Source organism: Bombus terrestris, chromosome 4 (assembly GCF_910591885.1).
Source record: "Bombus terrestris chromosome 4, iyBomTerr1.2, whole genome shotgun sequence".
NCBI lineage: Eukaryota > Metazoa > Arthropoda > Insecta > Hymenoptera > Apidae > Bombus > Bombus terrestris.
Window position 1 is genome coordinate 16,484,676 of NC_063272.1, and position 24,330 is coordinate 16,509,005.

At 34.8% G+C, this 24,330-nt stretch overlaps 1 protein-coding gene across 1 annotated transcript in view; it reads left to right on the forward strand.

The window, feature by feature from the left end:
• The window catches only part of LOC100645439, a 707,019-nt gene that overhangs the window by 673,336 nt on the left and 9,353 nt on the right, over positions 1 to 24,330 (forward strand). The window contains exons 8-13 of the mRNA XM_048405181.1: positions 2,621 to 2,737; positions 3,131 to 3,244; positions 3,498 to 3,641; positions 16,165 to 16,367; positions 23,327 to 23,478; positions 23,887 to 23,959. Coding sequence (XP_048261138.1) covers positions 2,621 to 2,737; positions 3,131 to 3,244; positions 3,498 to 3,641; positions 16,165 to 16,367; positions 23,327 to 23,478; positions 23,887 to 23,959 — 803 coding nt within the window. The remainder of the gene's footprint in view (positions 1 to 2,620; positions 2,738 to 3,130; positions 3,245 to 3,497; positions 3,642 to 16,164; positions 16,368 to 23,326; positions 23,479 to 23,886; positions 23,960 to 24,330) is intronic.

Consider the following 24,330-nt stretch of genomic DNA (forward strand, 5'->3'; position numbering starts at 1 on the left):
GGCGGTCGTTCGCTTCGTAACCGAATCACGCGGTTCGCTGATCTCGTTCGTACCCGACGGATTCTACTTTCGTCGCATCGAGAAAATGCTATGACGTATCTCGTGGAAACGAGGGAAGGGTGCTGTTTAAGACGGTGACTGGGTGCTGTGGAAATGACTGTCTTTGGAATCGAAAGAAGAACGATCAGACTATTTTCCTCGGTTCGAAATGCTGGATAATTGAATAGAGCGTGTTGATAATTGAAAAATTACTTATTATTTGAGAAAATTTTAATCGTCAAGAAAAGAGACAAATATGACTGTGGAATTAGACAAAGCGCGTTCGATGATTTAAAAGTTGAGAAAATTTTTATTCGTAGGAGAAGAGGCTAATACGCGTGGTTTATATATTCGTTCTAATAATATAGAATTATCGCGAACCCCGTCTTCACCGTTTTCAAGCAGATCAGTGATTACATAGTTCCATATTTATGGAACCTTTTAAGACATTATCGAACACTGACCAAAGGAAATATTTTTTTATGAATAAGGCATCACCAGGTAGACAAATTGTTAATGCTTAAGGGCAAAAGAATTTCTGGTATATCTTTGAATGAATAACAAGGGCCGACATAGATTATTGTATTTGAAGATATATATATTGTATTTAAGTATTATGTTGGATATAATAATTGTATAAAAACACCATAAGTTTTTCCACTTAATGGAAACGGGAAGATTAAAAAATGAGGAGAAAAAAAATAGGAAGATTAAAATATAAATTAGGACAGTATGTCAGAGAATGTGGGTAAAAAATAGTTATTTCGTGATTGCTCGATTGTTACCACGAACCACAATTACAGGGCAATTTCCATATATTTCGTTGAAACATGAATAACAGCTGGCTAATTATGGCAGCTCGGGCAATTACTTTTTCATAATCTAACCGCATTAGTCGCCATTTTTTCCTCGCAATCCCTTGACATGTACAGTGAAAAATTGGCAAAATTTCGTGGAAGAATAATTATAATCCATTTATATGCTGACTATTGTAACGCTAATAAATTCAGGTTGTTTTAAATTAAATTAGAAAAGAAATTAACTAAAAGCTTTCTGCTTTTAATTTTATACTGCTATGATGAAAATTAATTAGTTACGTATTTACAGACGTTATATGCTATAAAATATATACTATAATTATATACTTTATAGCATTAAAGACGTAACAAAGAAATCAATTTCTCATCGACGTTCATTACTCAATCGCTTCACAATAACCATCGTTGAAATGGTCGAAGAAAAACGTTAGGAGATTCTCTTTTTGCATGACGAGAGACGCGAAATCCAATCGAAAAGGGATACAAATAGAACAAAAGACGAGCCTCAATAAAAGTAGGAATAATAGACGAGATGGCCGACGACGAAATCTCGTCGTTTTTCGTGCCAGCAGCACGCAGTGATGTGGGTCAGTGTTTGCAGCGGTATTTCAAGGGGCAAGTTGAGCGAGAGAATATAAATTTTCCGTGGTTCATTTCATTCAACAGAGAGGCGGATATGAATGTTGGCGCGTTCGATTCAAATTGAAATGCCCGACGGACTTATACCTTTCATTCGCGAATCGCGTCTACAATGCCTACGATGAGCATAAATAATTACAGTGGTTTCAGGCGTATGCTATGAACTACGTTGGAAAAGCATGGTATTCGCTGGTAAAACGTTTCTCTCGTTTACCTTCTTCTATTCTCGTTTCAACCAGCTATCAACTATGACCTTTCCTTTCGATTGTAACGCTAATGTTAGAGGATTTGAAACTATTCTTGATAGAGAATGGTAGAAGATTCTCTCTAGTAATTTTGACAATCTTTTGAACGTTTAATTTCTCAAATTATAAGAATTGTCAATTAAAACTGACGTCAAAATGAATTCAATAACCTGTAACATTAATCTTATCTTATAATTAAAATATCTCTACCTTATATTTCTGCTATATGTAACAAACTCATAAAGATAATTTACTCTCTCTCTCTCTCTTTCTCCCCTTCTCTATCCCTTCCTCATAATTTTACTGCGATACTAACTTCAAATCACAATCATCCTTCCAAGCAAGAACTTAAAATACACCCATAAGGTACAGCCCTGTCCATAAAATACACCCCCTCAGTAAATGCCAAACCTGGTCATAAAGATTATTGCTCAGGAGAACAAGAATCATATACAATGGCTTCGAACGTTTCCCAGAATCGTTCGCAAAACATAATGCATTGAAATGGCATTGTATACGTAACTATATGTACAGTTGTAGAGATGTATATCGAGAAGGGTCCAAGAGCGTCGCGACGCCGCCGGTCAAAGCACTTTGAAACCGCGTTCGACGAAGATAAGAACTCGCTCGAATTTGCTCGGCGAAGCACGAGCACGTGAAATTGGAAAGGAAAAGAGGAGGCGTCGCGACGTGGACGCGCAGCTTCCGCCCGTTTCCGCTTTCTGTCTTTCTGCACCTCTGTGAATCGAGTTCTCGTTGACGCCTCCCTTTCATCGCATCTCTTACCCCCACGACCAGAGCGACGCTCTTGCACATGATTTCCCGGCGTCGCTTTTCTTCGACACTCGAAACGAATGGAACTGTCACCCCGTTTTTCAGGTGGACATCACCGAGCTGTGCCCATCGGCCACGGTCCTGGCACAGCAATTGACCCACGTGGAACTCGAGAGGCTCTCGTATATCGGCCCAGAAGAATTCGTCCAAGCCTTTGCCAAGGTTTGTACACCTGCCTCTTCCATTTGTCACGTCCGTTTAATAGTACGTTCTTTTTCTCCTCTATTTTTCTTTTCATTTATCGATGTTTTTTAATATCATTGAAAATATATTTTAGATATAGCAAGTTTAGGTAGAAGCAAACATAATGGAACCTCGATTATCAGAACACTGATTAATGGAATAGATAATTATCGGGACATCGATAAATAGAACATTCGGAAATGGTTTTTTTTTATAAAAATATCGATGCACATGTATTGTAATTAGTTCGGATATAATCGAGGTTCCATGCTAATGAATATACTTACTATGTTAATAAATAGTAATTTTAATTAATAAATTAAAAGAAGAAATTTCATATTAATTATGGATACTGATTTTTCCTATAAACAGGAATCTCCTCACTTGGAAACATCCTTTAAGGACATGAAGAAAACACGCAATCTCGAATCGTACGTCCAGTGGTTTAATAGACTGAGCTATTTCGTCGCGACTGAAGTATGCAAGGTAAATTAAATATATGTTGCTTAATTATTATAATTACTTAATAAATATCGTATAAATTCACTTTGTCTAAAAATATGTACGTGTACCGCATAAAAAGCAATCTATTTGATATAAAGTAAATTTTAGAAAACAAATTTTTCCATCAAAAGTAACATAATCAAAATATATTATTCCTTTTCTTTGCAATATAAATTTCGTGATTCAATTTCACGAAATACGATATTTTATTAAAAAAAGTTCGACTGTTTTGTAGCATGCAAAAAAGAAACAGCGCGTTCGTGTGGTTGAATATTGGATCGAAACCGCCCGTGAATGCTTCAACATCGGCAATTTCAATTCCCTAATGGCGATCATCGCTGGCTTGAACATGTCACCCATATCTCGCCTGAAGAAAACGGTAAGTTGTACTCGTATTTGACGTCATTTTAAATATCGATAGCCATAGTTACAATAACCGTGTCTCATTATAGTGTTAATGAAATTTCAGAACGTTTTATGTAACGCGACAAATGCGCAATCAAACATTAAAAACAAGTTTAGATACTTTCGTTCGCTGTAAATAAATTATAAAATAATGAGAAAAGGATAGAATTTTACCATGTTATTAAACGTATTTGCTTCACGTAGTATTATTTTTATCACACCAAGCGTGAATAAAAGTCACTCTACGTATTCGCAATCTCTATTGGAAGCAAGAAAACGAAATCACAGGGAGAACAGTCAATCATATGTCATAAAAGTCATGGACAAACGAAGTGATCGACTGCAATGCCTTAAATAAAAGATATTGGAGTTAAAATGATCGATGGCAGGACTCGACAGGGACACTTTTACGACGGCTCCCTTCCTGTTTCGTTCTTTATCGGAACGACGTTGATGATGTCCAGTCGGGAAAGCATTGATGTCTCGTCGGATTGATCTACGCTCGTTTTCCCTTCGATGTAGAATGTGTACGCAGCAATGAGCGGTTTGTAATCCTCGTAAATCGAGCGTGGCGCCACGACGACCAACGTTAACCGTGACGAATCGCTGGAAATCGAATTTTCACATCGCCGAGCGAAAAGCAGCTTCGAAAACGAAGAACGTTTTCGCGCAGAAAATGAGGAAAGAGCGAGAATGGAAATGGATGGGCGCAGAGCTGTTTTAATTGAATTTTTGCGTCACTGTTTTTCGAGTCCGATTGAAATTTACAAGTGCATCGAGTTAATTAGAAAGCATTGGGAACTGTGATTTTTAATTGGGCCAGTTCCTTCTTCGCGACTGGACGTTCGCATTTTTATACGATTCTATTCAAATAAGCAAAATTCGAAGAAAAATTTTAATTTCTGGCACGTTCGTTTTGATTCGTATTGGAATTTAATTGTTCTTTGAGTCATTTTTTTCTTTTTGTAATTTGTTTCATGACTACTAATTGAGATGATAGTGTGTTAGTGTGATTCAGTGTATGGATTAGTTGAGATTAATTAGTCAAGAGAATAATTAAACGTTGTGTCTGCTGTTTGTCTTGATTGGAAAACAAGCCACGATTTATTTTTATTTTAAAGCGAAAAATTCCTTATCGAGAATTTATTTCTCCTTCTCCGTGTTAAATCTTTTCTATAGCAGGTATATCAAATGATATTTTCTCAGAACAAATTACTAGAAACATTTACGATGAGTAATTTTATCGATCACACAAAATTCATCGTTGCCAAGATGAAACTGAACTCGCAACAAAATTGTCATATAGTTTTCATAAAATTTCCGATCATGATACATCAATCGGACCATTTTTCTCGTAAAATGAAGGGAAAAATATATTTCAATCAAAGACGAACGAAATTCGCGCATACTCGACGCAAACAAAAAATTCAACAAAAGTTAAACAAAGAGCTTCTGTAACGCGAATTTATTGCAATACAGAGAAAAAGTAGGACATCGCATTCCGATCCATGACTCTGGCGAAATAATCGAATCGCGTGTTGCTTGCAGCGATTGCGTTTCCACGGGAGGAAATGAGGAAATAAAAAAGAAAGGAAGAAAAGGAGGTAGGAGGGCGGAAATACAGGAAAAGAAGTCGATACATATCGCGCGACTTGCTGTCAGTCTTTCACGATATTACTTCCTGAAGCGAGGACGACTTCTTTCGTTGTCCTGTTCTTCTTTCGCAATGAAATCCTGCTCGAAATGAAAAGACTGCGCTTCCGAAAGAAAATATAATAGACCCTTCGATCGCTGCAACGTGTATTTATCGGACAATTATTTGAAAGAATTCCCTTAAAATATATAACAGAAAATGATATATTTCTTAAAAGATTCGAAAGTAGACTCTGTTTGATATTAAATTATTTTATAATTCTACGGTTTTATGGTTTCGTTCGCGAGGATATAAAACTAATATGTGCGATATAGAAATGAAGATAGAATGTCATTTTAAGAGATTTAACATTTTTTTACGCAACGTTAAATGAATATTTTTAGTAAAAACTAAAAAGCTTAATTCCTTTCATTTGAACTTTTGATGAATATTTAAAGTTAAAATCAATCTTGCTCGAAGATAAACAAGTTTCGGCACATTAGAATGAAACAATAAATTTAACGATGTTATATAGAACAGATTGGCTATAAATGGAGAATCCACTTTTCGAGGACGGCCGAAATAACTCGAAGAAGGTTAAAAATAACGGTAACAGCCTCGTAACGAAGGTATTAACAGAGATTTTCTGGATATTGTATCGACGATACGATTTAAATGGAAATATTTCCCTCGCCGATGAAAAATGCAATCCCATCTCTAGATTGGATTTAAACGGTTGGGCGATGCGCGAAAATGGAATGGCCATTATGATAAATAAAATTAAATCTTTCTTTTTTTTTCCCCCCCCCCCACTCTTAAATTCGCGGCTGCATTTCACGTCACCAAGGTACACACATAGAAATGTTCATAAATATCCTAGCTTACTGCGCTGTTTTGCAATAAAAAGCCAACACGACGAATGTATATCCTCGCAAATGAATATACGCGACACTGTGACGTAATTAACACGTCAAGTTATGGTTATCTGGCTTCCACGGAACTTGCATTTCCCTGGCGTTTGAAGAATAAAAGAAGAATGGCTGGATTAAAGGAATAGTAACGGGAAACAAGGGGAACTAACAACGAGTTTTAATGAAATAAAAAATGATATTATCAAGAAGTAGAATATTATGAAGCGGTTCGTAAATAATACAATTTTTGGTATACTGTAAAATAAATCACTCGTATTTTTGTTTTAGGATTTTTATAATAAATACGTAGATTTTTGTATTTGCCTTTTAACACTATGGATGTTCTTGTCCTATATATCGTAATTTATAATGCAATGTTAATTTTTCCAAAAATAAGGGAACCATATCAACTGTAGAAAATCATTGATTCTGCATATGGACATAATAAAACTACTACAAAATCTTTAGAAAAATACCAGCCATCTAGCAGAAACAAAAAAAAGAAATTCAACAGGATAAACCTCATGTATATCGTATATAGAATCAACCATCGTCAAAAACTTATTACGAAACTTCTAAAACACTCAACGACCTAGCAAAAACCAAACCTCCTGTTTCTCGCCAAAAATCAACAATTTTAATTCAAATTACCAGTATCTCTCGTTCTCTCTCCTTCTCTTCTTTGTACACGGAACGTTTGTTTCGCGACAATAAAAAGCCGATAATAAAATGCAGGCGCGTATTGGACAATTTTATTTCTGAGAACGAGCGCGACAGTTTCTGACAAATCGGCGAACGTGTACGACTTTATCGTCGGGACCGGATGAATTGCGAGGCGGAACGAGGATACCATTAAACCCATATTTGTTTTTTTTTTTTTTTTTGTCGTTTTTAATTACGAGACCGGACCGGTGTGCTCTGCGGACATATCCCTCCGGCTCTATTCGACGCGAACTGCTATTCAGGGTTCATTTGGTTCAGCCAGCTGATTTATACAGGCCGCGCTTAAAATAATTGCTGGAACTATCAGCGGCCAGCCGGCGTGGCACCGCTTCGTAATTTTCGTTAATGAAAATTTAACGCTTCTGTTCGGTCACGCTCCTGCGTTGTTTTCCCCTCTCCTGACCCACCTCACTCGCTATATCTTGTACATACGAACATCGACGGACATTCGCGAAAAACATGCGACCGAATTTTTTGTGAATCGTTCGACCGATCTACTGGTTGAACGAATTTGTGGAGAAAGGAGTCGATACCATAAATGGAATTATCAGCTTGAATTATTTTGACAGACTTGGAGAGTTTCTCATTTTTGTTACTATGAAAATATGGAAACGTTTTTGGTAAATAGGTCAATATTTTGAGGCTTTGAATGCAGTTACGAGTGTTTCAGCTTTGAGAAGTATTATTCCTCTAGTTCCATAATTAATTAAGTTGTGTCTTTAAGTTATGACGTTATGCTCAACGCGTTTTAACTTGCATGAACATACATGAAATTTAATAATTATAAGTACACATCACAGGGAGTTGTAATGTTAGTGGATTTTAGAGCGAGTCCAGGAAGTTACAGTTTCTGAAACGAATATTTCAAAATGCCATTGATTAATTTCGTGAATAGAGGTTAAGGCTATCAAAGGGCTTCTACTCATTTCCAAAAGATATATTGTACGTAATAGGAAGCCATATTTTCTGAAGTAAAAAGTTATTAATCACTGTGATCAATGAAAATGAAGTTTACATTGTAAAATAATAGTTAAAGTATGTCGATCCAAATTTTAACACAAGTAGAAATATTTGCAAAAAGTATTTGTACACCATCGCATTTATTACAGCATTAACATACTAATTAATTAGGTCCACGCACGTATATTAGATTTAGTAGTGGCTACAAAAATTTCCTACTATTAAAATCAAATCTAAATAAAACCGAACAAAAAAAAAAGAGAAGAAAAGGAAAATCGCCTCATAGGAAAATAAGGGTCAGTGCAAATACCTTTAGTAGCCAACGTACTTGTCTTGAAACATCTTAAATATCTTTAACAATCTCGAACCTTCGAAGGAGCTTGAAAATAGCCTATCTAAAATCTTCCACTCGTTCGTCTCTCTTCATCTCGACACCATCGTCTCAGAGGAAGACCGAACATTCTCACAATCAAGCTACCTCCCTGCAATCTCCACCTAAAATCTTCTATCGCCCATCCCACTGTCTGAAATCTCCCAGCAAATCCAAAAATCGATCTCACCTCGAAGAATCTATCCTCGAACGTAAGAGCTCGATGGCTCAGCGCCGTCAACAACCCCCAAACCCCTCCAGCATCCTCCATTTAGCCTGTAGGAGGATATTCTCTTTGCTCGTTCGAGCAACTTCCAAGTTCCGCGAGTTTCGCTTAGAAAGTCAGCGCGGAAAACTCGAAGGCAAGGATCCCCGGTGGCACTAAGGCACCGGCGTTCGTTCGAGAGAAGCCACCGATACGGCGACGTCGACGGAAGATGAACGATACCACCCCCGATGCCGGCTTAATTTACCACGGAGATAATCTGCGAGTGACGTTTCCTTCTTCCGCGGTGAAAGGAAGCTTCTGGCTTGCCTTTCGTCCCCTCAAAAAGCTAATTACGTTCGGTCGTTACGATCCAACCAACACAGATACCACCCACCCTCGTAGCCTCTATTCGCGTCCATTATCACGAGGGTAAGAAAGTTTCGAGCGTTGGTCGATGCTGTTCAAAAATCTTCGACGGTAGTTATCGAATGAAAACGTGTTCACGACGAGGAATAAGTTTCCACGCTGGAGTGACTTTGATATTAGGTGGTTAATCTTCGATCAATTGAAATAAATTAGGTTGGTGAGAAATCGTCGTCTGTGAGAAAGAGTGTAGGAAATGAACGTAGGAATTATTAAAACTGATTGATGCTAACGAATAAAAATTGTGGATATTGTAAATAATTTTACATTCTTATCAATGTGAGCAAGAAAATAGAATTTATAGAGGAATAATATCTACCTTCACGTCTTATCTTCTTTAGAAAAATTAAATTTCAAATTTAATTAGCTATATTAATTGCTAACGTTTCTATGAAATGTTACAGTACGTATAGTATGGTCATTTGCTTAAATAATACATTTAATTTATTTAATATTGTAATCAATAATAAATTAGAATAACGTAATATCATAATTAATAACCAATTTAATTTATTTGTGTATTAACTGCAACGTTTCTACATGATGTAATATATAATCGTTTATTTAATTAAGTTCGTTCTGTAATTGACTATTGTCCCTTAAAAATCAATTTAAGAGATTATACGCGTTGTTATACTCGAAATAAAGGAACAGCGGGAAAAATGTAATATCTGATGAATTTAAACGAATGCAAATAAGGGGTAAAAGTTCGAAGAAGAATCCCTGGAGTTAGGAAAAGCGTCTGGTACGATTGGATGAATTTTAAGAAAAATTTTCCTCGATTCTTGTACGCAGTTAGGAGAGAAAAATTCGATCGAAACTTTGTTTTTCATGGTTATTTTGAACTTGTCCGTTTGCCGGAAGTTTCTTTTTTTTCCTCGAGGTGGTTTATAAAATTCTCAACGTCGGCTTAAGTTCAACTAATGCATATTTAATATCCAGCCGTACTTCGTAACTTGGCCAACTTTAGGAAACTTAATTACGCTTGATCGCGACGATTTTCCTCTCTCTCTCTGCAAGTGACTTCTTTTTACTGTTTCACACGAATAATTTTCACCCGGAACAGCACGAAATTTATTGGCTTCGCTACGTGAAAAAAGGTTCAACCTTTTAATTAAAAAATATCGACTTTGAGTAACACGAAGCTCTCTCTCTTTCGCTCTCGAACCGAGCGTGATACAAGATCCAAATGAAACGAAATTAAATGATTTATTTACGTTACTGACATCGTGCGATCAATTCGAAAAATGGGGCGAACATAAAGAAAAATGAATGATACAAATAACGCACTTTTTAAAAAGTTATGTACACAATTTTTAATTGAAAAATATGTATAGCTTTAATGATTGAAACACGCTATTATACGTTCTCGTAACTTTACCACTGCATATGCATTATTCTTCATAAAGCAACTCATAACTCATTCATAATACCGTAATGAACTGAAGACATTCTAGGTAATATCATACTTTCTCATACGTCTTATAGATCAAGCGCATAAATAAAGTGATAGATGACATGCTATTTTAGAATTAATGAATCGTATTTTGTGTAATGAAGTGAGAATAATAATATTACAAAAGAGAAATGGGCATAAAGGTATTACATTTCACAAAGGATTTGAAAGGAGTGGCAACGATGGAATTTCGAATTGAACAAAATTCATCGTTTTACTGTAAGATATGTACGACTCTATAAACAATTATAGAGATTGGTGCGATTATAAAACAATCAATTTAAAAAAGTAAATGAACAGAAATACAAATTCTCATCGTGGACATCACCCGTGTTTAGCCTTGATTTCCTTCCGTTATATCGCACAATCTCATCTTTGCGCTACTTCCCCTTCCTGTAAATTACAACCCGCCCTTACAAATAAACTCATAAACAAGCAAAATTAAAGCTGCGAAAGAATCAAAATTTCATCTGTATTTGTATCTTTCCATCTCGAATGCCTTTATTTCCCGCAATACGATATCATTTCCCAGCGGGGAAAAGTTCTCAAAATCCAGAATGATCACGTCTTCGTGTGCATTTGCAGTTTTGTCTAATTAGAATTGCCGATTTTCGAGCGAAGAGGCGAGAGTCAGCTTCTCATTTCTTCGCCGGCTGTCTCGCGGGATCACCGAGCTGAAAGCAGATTCCGCGCGTCTCGCCTGCCCTCCCCTTTCAACCGCCCATTTTCCAACCCTCCGTTTCCCATCCAGTTTCAATTTACCGGATCCGCCAGGAGTCTGCCGATTCTTAGTGTTTTTTCCTCGAGAACGGCAAGAGCATTTCCCGAGAAATCGAATCGAGTCGCGGCGAAGAAAAATGGCCTCCGCGGCGAGTAGGAAAACCCTTTCTCGTTCTCGGGATGCGGCGGGTTGCTTCCTCGATCCTTCAAGAATTTAGTCTCTCCGTGGAAGATGGAGTTCTTCCGCCACTCGAAGATCCGACGCATTTCCGACCAGAACCTGAAATCTTCTGTCTGAGATAACGTTCGATGTATCATTCTCCTTCGTTAATAATTCTTGAAAATATTGGAGAAGCGCTGGATTCTTGATGGATGGATAGACGGATGGATGAATGGATGGATGGATGGATAGAAGATCATTCTGGTTCAATGTTTTTTGTTATCTAAATAAATCTGTTTAGGCTGTTCTAAGTTATGATTTGTAGACTATTTTTGTACATTTACGATGCTTAGTGGAAGCATTTGCACATAACTACATTTATTATAGTATTTACATACTGATTAATTAGGTGAAAGTTTATTAAACTTCATGTTATTTAGGAATATTATAGAAAATATATTTAAAATGTAATTTAACACTATGAGAAATATATCTTAAATAATTTCTAAAAAAAAAAGTATATATTTAGTACTTTAATATTGTGAAAATGAAATATTGAATCTGATAACAGAATCGTTTCGTTGGAAAATGAATTGGGTATGTACGTGTAGCCTGTATAAAAAATTTGGAGATGCAAAATGCACAGAAAGTACTGTTGACAGTAATTTCCAGGTATACTTGTATCTTTTTTGTTTGAAACTTAAACAACTTCTATAACATTGCGTCTTATAACGTGGAATACATTTTACTTACATGTGCAACAAGCGTCTGTTTTCAAAAACTTTTTATCTCGACGATACAATAATTTTGCACTTAGAAAACTTGCGGCTTATGTAAAATTGCTTTGGAAAACTTAGATAAACTTAGACTTCCGCCATGTAGGTTGCTATCGATCCTATCTAAATATTAAGATAGTTAGAAGCTAGAGCAAAGAAAATACGAACAAGCTGTACATTCGAGAATTTTAGAAACTTCGATGTTATGAAACATACCACACTGTAAAACTGTAAAACTGTAGAAAAGTTATTTATGATTATTGCAGATCGGAAACTCCAAAGACATATTGTCAACTTATTTGATTTTCATGGAAAAAAATATTACTCAAGTGAATATTACAGATTTCGTTGGAATTCAATAATACGCATTTCACTGCACTCCAAGTTCACAGAAGCCTGTGTTCAATAAAACAAGAAACGTCGCGAAATTTAACTCTGTGCAAATTCAAAAAAGAATATTCACGCATACGATAAAATAATATATTTCATACTTACAATTCGGAATATCGATCTACCATAGAAATTGTTTTTAGCTATTTTTATCTTTATGTTATACTATCATTTCTCGTCATTGCATTCGTTAACGCTTTAGGCAAGTGGAATCTTCGCAATGTACGTCAATACATCAATTTCATAGCAGAAGAAGAATAAGAAGAGAAAATATAGGAAAACACTGTGCTGTCAACGTGATATGACACGACGTGATGACGATCCTGTTCGATTTATCCTAAATCGACGCAATGGTGCTTAATTGGCCGGACCAAAAATTCCAGGGCTAAACGAAAATTCAGTTTAATTAATACGAATTAACGTGTAGCCGACGCACAACGACGATGAACGGTGAAATAGTTTCCAGTAAATTAATTCAAGCCAGTGTCGGGAATGTGTCCGCCGCGTGTTTCACGGCGAGTCCCATTTTACTCCGCGATTCAACGTCAATTAAATTTGGTTCTGCGCGATTTTCGACGATCTGATTAGCGTACGTTGTAATATTCTGCATTTTTCACATGTTAATAACTGTGAATATCTTGGAATGCTTGGATTTTGCGTAGTTGAATTGAGCCAGTGAACAAACCACAGATCAAAGGAGAAAAATGTGATGCGTGTATTTTTATCAGTTCCCGGATTCTAATGTCGTTTTATTGATAGTATTTTAATACGACATAATTGAAAATGAAAATCACTTGATGGTTCGAATATGTGAGTCTTTTAAAAACAGCTGATAATGAGAGCCAACGACATAAATATTAAGATACGTGCTATTTTAATGTCTTCCGTGTTATAATACAATGACGAGCAATATTTAAAAAATGTTGGAGAAAGAAACACGTGTTTATTTCTTGTATCTAATACTGTAAAATTTCATCAACGAAAATTAAATTACCTTCTAGAAACTCAGAAAACTTGAACGAGAGATACATATATATATATATATATACCCATACTAATAAAAAAAAGAAAAAAATACAGAGTAATTGGAAAAAATGTAATTTGTTAATTAGGTGTTAAAATTTTCAAAAATGGAATTTACACAGTTTAATAAATATGGATAGTGCCTTCACGTTCTACCAAAGCTCAACTAATTTCAGTAATATTATACCGCTATACTACTAGTATAATACCGATACGGATTCCCTTTTTAATTTCGAAGTAATAGAATATCATAGCGTGTTTGTGTGTGACGTTCACGCTTTCGACAGTTTATATTCCGGCGTCAAATTAATTATCTTGGTTTACTCGTTTTGTACTCGATAGTAATGCCATGGTTTAATTCGTTCGCTTTAAATGGAAATCCAATTGATCGTTTTTGTGCTTGCCCTTCCCGCTATCGTACACGTTGCAATCATTTCTTTTTTCGATTATCCTGAAATTTGTTCGGTGTTCAATTAATATCCTCGAAATGTTTTACTCGTTGTACTTTGCTAGAAAGACGTTTATTGCAACTGAATAAATATAATCGAATATTACTGGGCAAATATGATAAGCTCGTTTTTTCTTGATTTTCTGGTCGTAATATCGTTTTATAATTTGGTAATAATAAAACAATAACAAACAACTACATTAACAAATTAACATCAAGAACATATAGAGGAAAGTTAGTCCGATAATAATGTAAACTTTCTACTTAGAAAGTTCTCTTCTCTACTAGATGATAGGACGGTTGTCTCGCGCCGGAAAATTGCTGTCGTCTTATGTATATCAAAGAGGAAGGATAGACAAAGGAAGATAAAGAAAGGATAGAGACAGAGAATAGGAAGAGAAAGCGAAAATTTAGAAAGTTCGTAACTGGGTCTGCTTGGGTCTGGTCGCCAAATGTGTAATAACGAGAGTAACCAGACACGAGCGAATCCTGAGAAAAAATTCAGAGAAAGGATAGGTAAGAAGTATTTAGAAAAGAAAAGAAAAAGTTAGGAAGAGTTTCTTATTTTTCGACAAGAACATGGTAACAAGATAAAATGAAGATAACGTGGTACAAAGCTGCATACTTTTAAAAATAGCTGAAGAATTGACAAAGCTTAATAGAAGTCAAAGGTATAATTATTTAGACAAATACTATTTGAGTATCTTTGATAATGATATATTATGACGAATAATATTTTTAAATTTATGAGAAGGATACAACAAATTTTAATAATATGAGATTGATCAACCACGTAGTGAATTTTTGAACTGTTTTCCTGTAAAAGAAAAAATCACTGTAAATTCAACTTTAACAAAACACAACTAAGACCTTTCCACAATTTCCACGCACGTCGGGAGGGTGAAAGAAGACCGTGAAAGGAAACAAAGGACAAAGAAGCAAGTACATTTGCATGGCGATCATAAAGAGGTCAGATTGAAGCCAGGCAACTCACGAAACAGGTAAAACCGGCGAGGTTAAAGATGACTTCAAAGGCGAACAAATTGGAGAAAGCTTGGGAAAGAGAGAAGATACCAGAAAATTAGAGAGAAAGATACAAAGGAGGGGAAAAGGTTGAAGAGAGTGGTTTAGAGAAACGAAAAGGAAGAGAGTAGGTCAAATGCATGCAGGGATGAAAAGGAAAAGGAAGGCAAAGGGGCGAGAAGCGCGGAAAGAAATCAAAGGGATAAGGAGGAAGAACAAAGGTAGGGAACGAGATCAGGAAGCGAAGGTAACTATTTGACCGTGCAAACGGTGGATAGAATTCGATATATATTGGAATGAGAAAAGGGTATCGGGTTAAAGGCAATGGGATCAGTTCGATTGCATTGTATCCAGACGGTCGAGTCAGATGCACTTATTGTCTGTCGCGAACACGTTCTATTCGTGCTTCTCTTAGCCTCCTGTGCACGCGCGATATCGTGTACACCTACGTGTAAAAAGAATCGATCGAAAAATAAACAGATCGAACAAACAATAGGAAGGATGAATCGATTGAAAAATATTATCGATTTTCTCGCGTTTTACGATTGGTTTTTGCTATATCTTGTATGTACAAGCGTGGTCAATTTTTATCTTACATGGTCAAATTTTTAGAATGTCTATAGACTGTGGATTTTCATGCACATATGGAAATTTCGTCATTAGGACTAACTAACAATTAGAATGTAAAACCTTAGTGTCGAAATACCGAAGAAATGATGAAGTATGTATATGGTAATATGTATATAATTACACTATACTATATATGATATGCAATATGTATATTAAAATATAATTATGTCTAATTCTTCTGTTATACTTATTTGAATGTATTTATAGACATTAACTGAAACAAATACTTAGAAATGTTTTGAAATATCTTAAAAAATAATATTTTTATATCAATGACATTATCTATGTCTTTAGAGATTATACTGAAATCAAAGAAAATCTACATATATATAAATATATCTTGGTATGATATTGATCAAAACATTAAAACATAAATTATTATTTACAATTATAATGACCATATTAAAATGTAAAACTTTAATATCGACATACTATGATGTAAGCCGAAGTAAATACATTTTCCCAACTAGGTATTCAACCAGATCGAATTCCAAATGACGAGCAAAAAGCAAGTTACGTATCTACAAGATTCGCACGACCAGGAACTCGATACATATAGAGAAACTTCATCCAGTTGAACTTTGCTAAACGACTTAGCAAACGTTCTCTGCTAACGGTGACACGAAATTATTTTCTGTTACAGTGGTCAAAGGTGCAGCTGGCGAAATTCTCAATTCTTGAGCATCAAATGGATCCGAGCAGCAACTTTAGCAGCTATCGCAGCACCCTGAAAGCAGCGATGTGGCGTAGCGCCGGCGCTACGGACGAACGACAGAGGATCGTCGTACCCTTCTTTAGTTTGCTGGTCAAGGATCTCTACTTCCTGAATGAGGGATGCAGCAACAAGTGAGTAAAAACCTTGGACTCTAGTATTGATTATTTAAAAGCACTCGAGGAAATTTCTGGTTTCATCAAAGTTTCAGAGATTCGTTCTGATTTCCGATCCTTAAGTAATTAGAATTTCGATCTCGAAACAGAAACGACCAGCTTCAGTGCTGTCTATATGATAATATAACAGGATCAAAGACTTACCAACAAAAATCATCAAACCCATAAACAATTGTATACACTTTATAAAAGCACCATCTCCAATTATAGTACACTTTCAATGGAAACAACAGAAGAGCAAAAAAAAGATAGTAAACCTTTTGTAAATCAGATAAAAGAAGAAATATTCAAACAAATCCACTTCAAAAAATGTCATTGAGCAATTAAGAGGTAGCAAAAGATCTTCATTACAAAGAATTAAAGGTTCTAACATCGCTCGCAATTGCTTATAATTTAAAATATAATTATAATAACGTAAAATTTAATATAAAGTTATACAGAATTGGATACTCAATTTAAACATTGATTAAAATTATCAAAGTACAATCTGCGAATCCTTAATTGCAACTCAATTTTCGATTAAAACCCATTCTTCTCCCTATGGCCCTTAAATTTCAGTTTCAATTATAATCGCCTTTGATCAACGATTTTATAATTTCGCGTTTCCACGCTGGAATATAAAAACTATCCTGAAAATCGTACCAGGTGGAATATTTATAAGGTAATTTAAGTTGGCGATTGGCATGGATGCTGAACGTAAGCTGAGCGTTGAAACGCGATCGCCGATTTCCTGCCGGGGGCCAATACGAACTTTTTGCCGAGTTCTTTTCGTTTGAAGGTTCGATAATTTTGTTCCTGCGGAGGCGATACGTTGACAGGAAGCTCGTTTTCTCGCGAAGTGCCCGACCTTTCGGTTCTTTTTGTCGGCCGTATTTATCACGACGACGAATGTGCCGTGCCATTTCCTTCGCTTTTCTCCGCGCGAGAAACATCCCCTCCGTCTCCCGACGTCATCCCTTCTCCCAGCTGTACGTGTAAACTTATTAAACTTGTAATAGCAAAAGTTGTTTCCTCGTAGCTTGACTGGAAGTTGTTGAAAAGAAAACAGGAAGACTGAGGGAAAGAGGGGTATGTACTAGAGAAAGGAACGGAGCCCTTTCCTTTTCTCGGAGTCTGCTTTTCTATTACGAACTTATAAAAAGACCTGTAAAGTGTGTGCAATTGTTTATCTATAATGATTTTTGTTAATAAGTGACGATATTTCTTAAAATGAGTTAATTTGAATATCTCACGTTTGTTTCTGTCAAAAGATTTATTATTTCTTTTTCTTTTTCATAGTTTCTATTGAAAGGGTGTCTTCATTATAGTGTTGCATAAAAATGTACAATATATGACCAGTATTTCGTAACATGTGTACGGTATAGGCATATTTAAGCGACGAAAGAATATATTGAAGAGGAATGCTTCTAATGTCTGACTAATTACTGTCTAGTACTACTTACAGATTTTGTTTTACGTAAAGTGTATAAAATAGAGAAGTATTGCAATTTGTAGCATGTATTATTTTACTTTATTGATATGTTTATATATTTTAAAATCGAATGTATGAATTTTCTGAATTCCTAAATTTTATTATAATTTAAAATACGCAAAGCGAATTTTCTCTTCTCACCAAGCGAAAGAGGCAGGTATTTAGTAACCGAGAAATACTTGTACTATTTGATTGAATGCTATGTAATGGAGTATTCAGCCGAACAATATTATCGTCAATATTTAACGTATGTCAGAGACCCTCTAAGCGTCAGACGATCAATATATATTGTCAATACAATATTGAGAACTTTACACATTGGTAATGATATTGATCCTCTGAACGCTACCTAATACTACGATCAATCAAATTATGGAAATAAACCAATACAATATACAGTCTCCAAATATTATATACGATATTTCAGAAGTTAATATTTTTCTTCGTTTTTTTAATAATCCGTTAAAATCGTTCATTTTCCATGCCATGTAAAGATTCTAATAATCTCGGTTCACGACGATCGTTTTATGGGTCAGCTCTGATTAATCATCACAATGATGGGCATCTGAGGTAGAACGTTTTTTTCGTTCAAAAAGCTCATTACGCACGCGATAGCAAGGTGAAATGAAACCGTCTCTCGAAAGCGGCCACAAGAAGTTTCATTAGAAAAACAATTTCTATTCGAGCAGAGTGGTTCCACTACTTGAGACGATATTTACTGAATACTCGCGTGTATAATTCTCCCAGATACGCGACTCCACAAAAGTTGGGATTTAATGAATTTTTCACTTATATGCAGATCAACTACATACTCTTATATATATATGTAGGATTTTATATATTAAAGTGGGATTTTTTGTCAGTTTAAAAGTAGAAATATCTCGTATACATACACCTATACATGCACTTTCAGCCAGAAGTACTCATTGAGCAATATTCTTGCTGTTCTCTGTCTAATTAACTTTAAATTCTTTCAATAATAAGATTTAAATAACTTAAGTCGTAACAATGTACTCATATAACTTATGACAATATTAGACAGTTATTATCTATATAACTTTTGCAAAAGAAAATAATTTCCACAAATTTTTTCTTATGTACATTGAATTAAAATTTTCCGCAAATGTAACGTCCTTATCAATTATTCATAAATTAGTTAATCATATCATCATTAATCATATCGACTGATCATTATAATTTGGAATGTGAGTGGAAAAGTTTTAAAGCGGATAAACTCAAGCTTTTGGCTAGTAGTGTACACGTATACATGCGCATGCCCATACAACATATGTACATTAAAATCATAACGGCGTATATTATGCCCGGAATGGCGGACGCACGGTAGAAAATTCGCGGAAAATGCGAATTCGTGCAGACAGGCAACGTCTGAACAGTACGGGAACATTTCACTGAATCGCGCACAGCAGATCGTCGCACAGAGACACGCTGTTACAAATCACTTCAAGACGTATGTATGCAGACTACAGATAAATGTCCACGTATTATGCATTTTGGCCCGATCACATAATACGTAGATCGAGAACTGTGGCTGATATTGGCTCAGAGAAATAACGGGACGCATTGTAATGGCTTCGAAACAGTGACACATGTGCGTGGTTATTCCAGCTTTCCTTCCATTTATGGACGATTGATTCGTATTTTATTTTGGAAATTGTTTTATAAAAGAGACTAAAGCTTCTAACGTCACTATCACGCATTCTGTGTGCTTTGATGCACGAATATTGTGACAGTTTTTTTATGTTAAACCACAAAGTTATTGGGATTGAAGTCAAAGATGGACTAACTTGATAGTTAGGTCGTTTTTCAATCAGAAAAATTTGTTGCGCGAGATTGAAAATTAATAAATGGATAACTAATTGAATTAATTAATTTTACCCAAGTTAGTTTTAATCCTTATAAATTTAAAGAAACAGAGACACAAGGTTTAATATAAGAAAACTGGTTGTTGTATTATATTCTGTTTATTTAAATTCTATTATATTACCCTGATATTCTTATCTGCATATTATTACAAATACGAAATGCTGTATTATATCTCGGCACAAAACCATTCGAAAATTTTCTATCTAAAATCCATGCACGTTGTCACGTTTCCATTGCAAACACGATCCATGTCTCAGTCATTAACGCGTTCACCCTTAATACGAAACGACTGTTCCGGCAAACCGAATCGCGTTATAGTATCAATTTCCTTAGAAAGCGGCACAGCTCCCAATACGTTCGACGGAGTTTAATAAGGGAAAAGAGCCTCCTTCCCAGCAATTATCCTTCCTTGTCGTCCGTGGACCGAATCTGTAATAGAATTTCGATTCTACATAGGACGAGGAACGAGAAAAGGGTAGACGGAGGAAAGATAGGTTTCTCGAAGGCAACGGTGGATGGATATTGACCGATCGAGGCATCCACGAAGACGAATGGCTGCGCGTATGTAAATGTCTGTTACGTGAACGTAACGTGAACGTCGTGCAGCCGGAAGCGGCCGCCGATGCTACGCGAATTCGCACACTTCCGACCCGCACGATAAATTGCCCAAGTTCGACTCGTAATTTCACCCACGCTTTCGCGCACACGTACGTGTCTTCGCGCGTTCCCTCGTTGTATCGTCACATGCTCCATGGTTCGTCACATACAGTGTACAGTGGCTTACGAAAATATTTCAATACCTATTTATAGAGACGTTTCATGAATGTATTATGTGTGTTATACAAAACATTTTGAAATTTCATTAGCAGTATAACGAGCCGCGACTCATGATACGTTGATAACATTTGAAATTAATCTGAAAATGTATATTATCGATTTGGATTATCGAAAAAATTTTCGTAAGTACATTTTCGAAAGTATTTGTTAACCTTCGTTGCAAATTTTTCGCGCAATCTAATAGAAGTTACGAGATATTTACTCGACTATCATCCAACTTATGAATGATACTTCTTTAAACATTACGTTATTTGATAAAAATTCATAATAAAAATACCACAAACTTTTTTGGAAGAACCTAATATACACATTTTCAAATTGGTTCCAAATTTGGCCAATATAATCATGACAGTCGTGTCTCGTTACAATGCTAATGAATTTTCAAAATGTTTTATATAATGATATATCTTCATACAATATATACATAAATATTTTCCACGGTAAATGTTCAAATGTATTCCTGAATCATTACATATACACATACTATGTCTGCTAAGTAGGACGAATTATTTCCTTCTTCAATCGAACTCGTGAGTCGGTAGATGGTTGATGAATTCTTAAAAGTTCTTTTGGAATTGGAAATTTGGTTGAGCAATAGCTGATATTACGTGCATGTATTCGGAGATTTATATTGAACATGATTTGTGGATGAATAGCGTTTTTCGTTTAGTCAAGCTTCGTGAAATTCGTGAACGGAAAATATTACTCATTTTATGTCGATAGAAGGTTTTGATAAAAAGTTTTGGTAAGTTTTCTTTTAACTTTCTTTTAAAAAGTTTCTCTTCGTTGTGATTGCATTTTACTTCGTTCGAAGCTGTCTTACATGCATTTTTTAAGATTTGTATTCGTATAATTAATACATTAAAATGGCTTTTATCAGTATGATAACGATTTTGAAGTAGCAATTTTTCGTTATGATTCATCTTCGACATGGCATTCTCTCTCTTTTCTGCTCGCTTCCTCTTTTCCCTAAGAAAGATCTTAACAAGTTTCAAGATTGTTTGCACGTAAAATTACATTGCTTTCGAAGAGTACATAAAACTTGATGGGACTACTCGGAAACTTTTTGAGACTTCCTCGCGAACTGACCACTTTGAGCCCACTTCTTGAAATTACAAAATGAAGAAGCGTAGAAATACCCTCTTCAAATGAACTTCCCTTTTACCGAATAAAATATTCAGTTTCAATATTACTTTCTTACAGTAAGAATACACGTATCGAACAGATTATTTTAGAGATTCGTTAAATAATTAAAACGATTTTAGATCCACGTGAAACCGTGTACTTTCGTTATGTGTGGATCGACTTCATCCTTTTCCATTATCCTTTTCATGCTATTATTAAATAGGAGATAATTAGCTTTTGCCCATTTACTCAAATGAATAAAATATTTGAAAATGTGTTTCAGAAGAATTACACAGATTCTAACAAATGATAATAATAAGGAAATAAAAAATACAATTCTTCAAATTTAACAAAACTTCATTTTGATAATAAACTACGACTCTTGTAATGTAATAACTTCTGTAATAAAATTGTCTGTCATACTCCTTCTCAACAATTTTCTCTGTTTCAACTTACTTCGTACCGTGCAATATGCATTAATTTCATAAAAAATTAGCGGCTATCAAAATATTGCAAAACACATCATAATAAAATACGACGTATGCGAAGATAAAATAAGAAAAGTCTCAGATAGTAGCTTGAACGAGTTAAATATTTTTCCAAACTCGAATGTTAATTTATTAATGATAAAATACAAATCCAAAAGAGCGAATCAAAATTGATTAAGTCGGAATTAATCAAAGCGTGCATCAAACCGAAGACTGATTGGTGCGTCCTAAGCCTGAAATTTATAGAGCCAACCATTAACTTAACATATCAGCGTATCTCTCACACGGGCTAATGCGATCAGGATTATCCGAAATTAATTTAACAAAATAACAGGAGACCGTTATTCCGCTCAGGACGGCTGACACTGTATAAACACAAGCTAACGTACATTAAAGGATGTAACGTTGTTGCTATCGATCCACGATACTCTGAAGAGACCATTCTTAACCGACAGTGAAACATTCACAAAGCGTTTGATAGCAGTGAAACTTTTAATGATTACATGCGCAGATTGCCATTTAGATCCACGATACTGTGTTGAAAGTATTCTTAACTACTAGTAGAACATTGACGAGCTACTTTTCAATATCGATAAAATTTTTAATGATCATAAAATAGATGAAATTTAATAAATTGGTTAAAAGCTTAAAAGGTTTATTATATCGAGTCACGATACTCTGATGAAAGTATTCTTCATCGCTGGTAGAACATTGACAAGGTTTTAGACGTCAATGTCGACATCAATATTAACGATTATAAAGCAGATAAAATTAGATAAACTTATTAAAAGCTTAGGAAAAAATTTTACCGAGTTTAAATTGACCTACGAGTTAAACATTTCTTAAAAATATAAATACTTTTCATTACGTTGTGCCACGTAAAAGTTATACATAGAATTGTTGAAAGAATATTAAAAGATTTGTCGATTCTTTTTAATTTTTAAGAAACGAAGAACAACAATTTTAAACGCAATGTCTACCATTAAAATAAAATATAAGAACTCTTCAAGCTTTTGATTAAAGGATTCTTAATTCATGATTTAATATTTATACATATTGTATTTTTTTATATTTATTTATACATTAATCCTGTCGTGAAACTGTCGTTTCAGGTTACCAAATGGACACATTAATTTCGAAAAGTTCTGGCAACTGGCGAAACAGGTGACAGAATTCATTGCCTGGAAACAAGTTGCTTGTCCATTCGAGAAGAATCCGCGTGTCATTGCTTTCCTTCAGGCGAGCCCGGTGCTGACTGAAAATGGTAAAACTTTTTAACCTGTTTTTATTCGATTCGTAGATAAGAAGAGAATTAACGAATTGAAAATACAACAGAGAACAAAAGTAATTAAATGAAACGTGAAATTGCTTTTAAATTAATTGGTAAAGAATAGAATAATATTTAAAAATAAGATGTTACTTTCGAGAGCTCGTATAAAGTAAAATTGCATTATTTCGCAGTAAAATTAGGACGAAATTACAATAAATTACGTCGAACGAAATTATTCAAATGCTGTTATAATATTTCAGATTATTTCATTGGAAACTAAAGTAACCTTTATTTTGTAATTAATAAAAGAAAGCTATTTTTAGTTGTTTAGATATTAACAAATATTTTGTTCGTTGTAAGCATCGCCAGTATTGCTCTAATTTATTTCTTTTGATAATGTAGCTTTAGCTCTGGCGTCTTTCGAGTGTGAACCACCAGACAACAATCCAGAGAAAGAACGTTACAAAGCATTGAAGTAAGTGATCTCAATTTACGTTTAATAAAAGTCTTTAAACTTTAAATTTTTATCCGATACTATGCGTCTAGTAAGAATTCAAAATGATGAAATTCAAAGTACTTTTTCTAATATTAAGTGAAATAAATAGATGAAATTTCTACTTAAGTTCCATCTTTTTATTTACATTCATAAAGAAAAGAATTTGCATAAGCATCCGTAGTTCATAACTTACAATTTACATAATGATAATATTAACAAAATGTAATAGAAGAATTTTGATGGTTTTTATTTATTTAATATTTTACTCGACAAAAATCTGACATTTAATTAAAAACACAGCTTTCAGTCGCACTAAATCACGTTCCTTTTCTTCAACTTCCTCTCGGCAG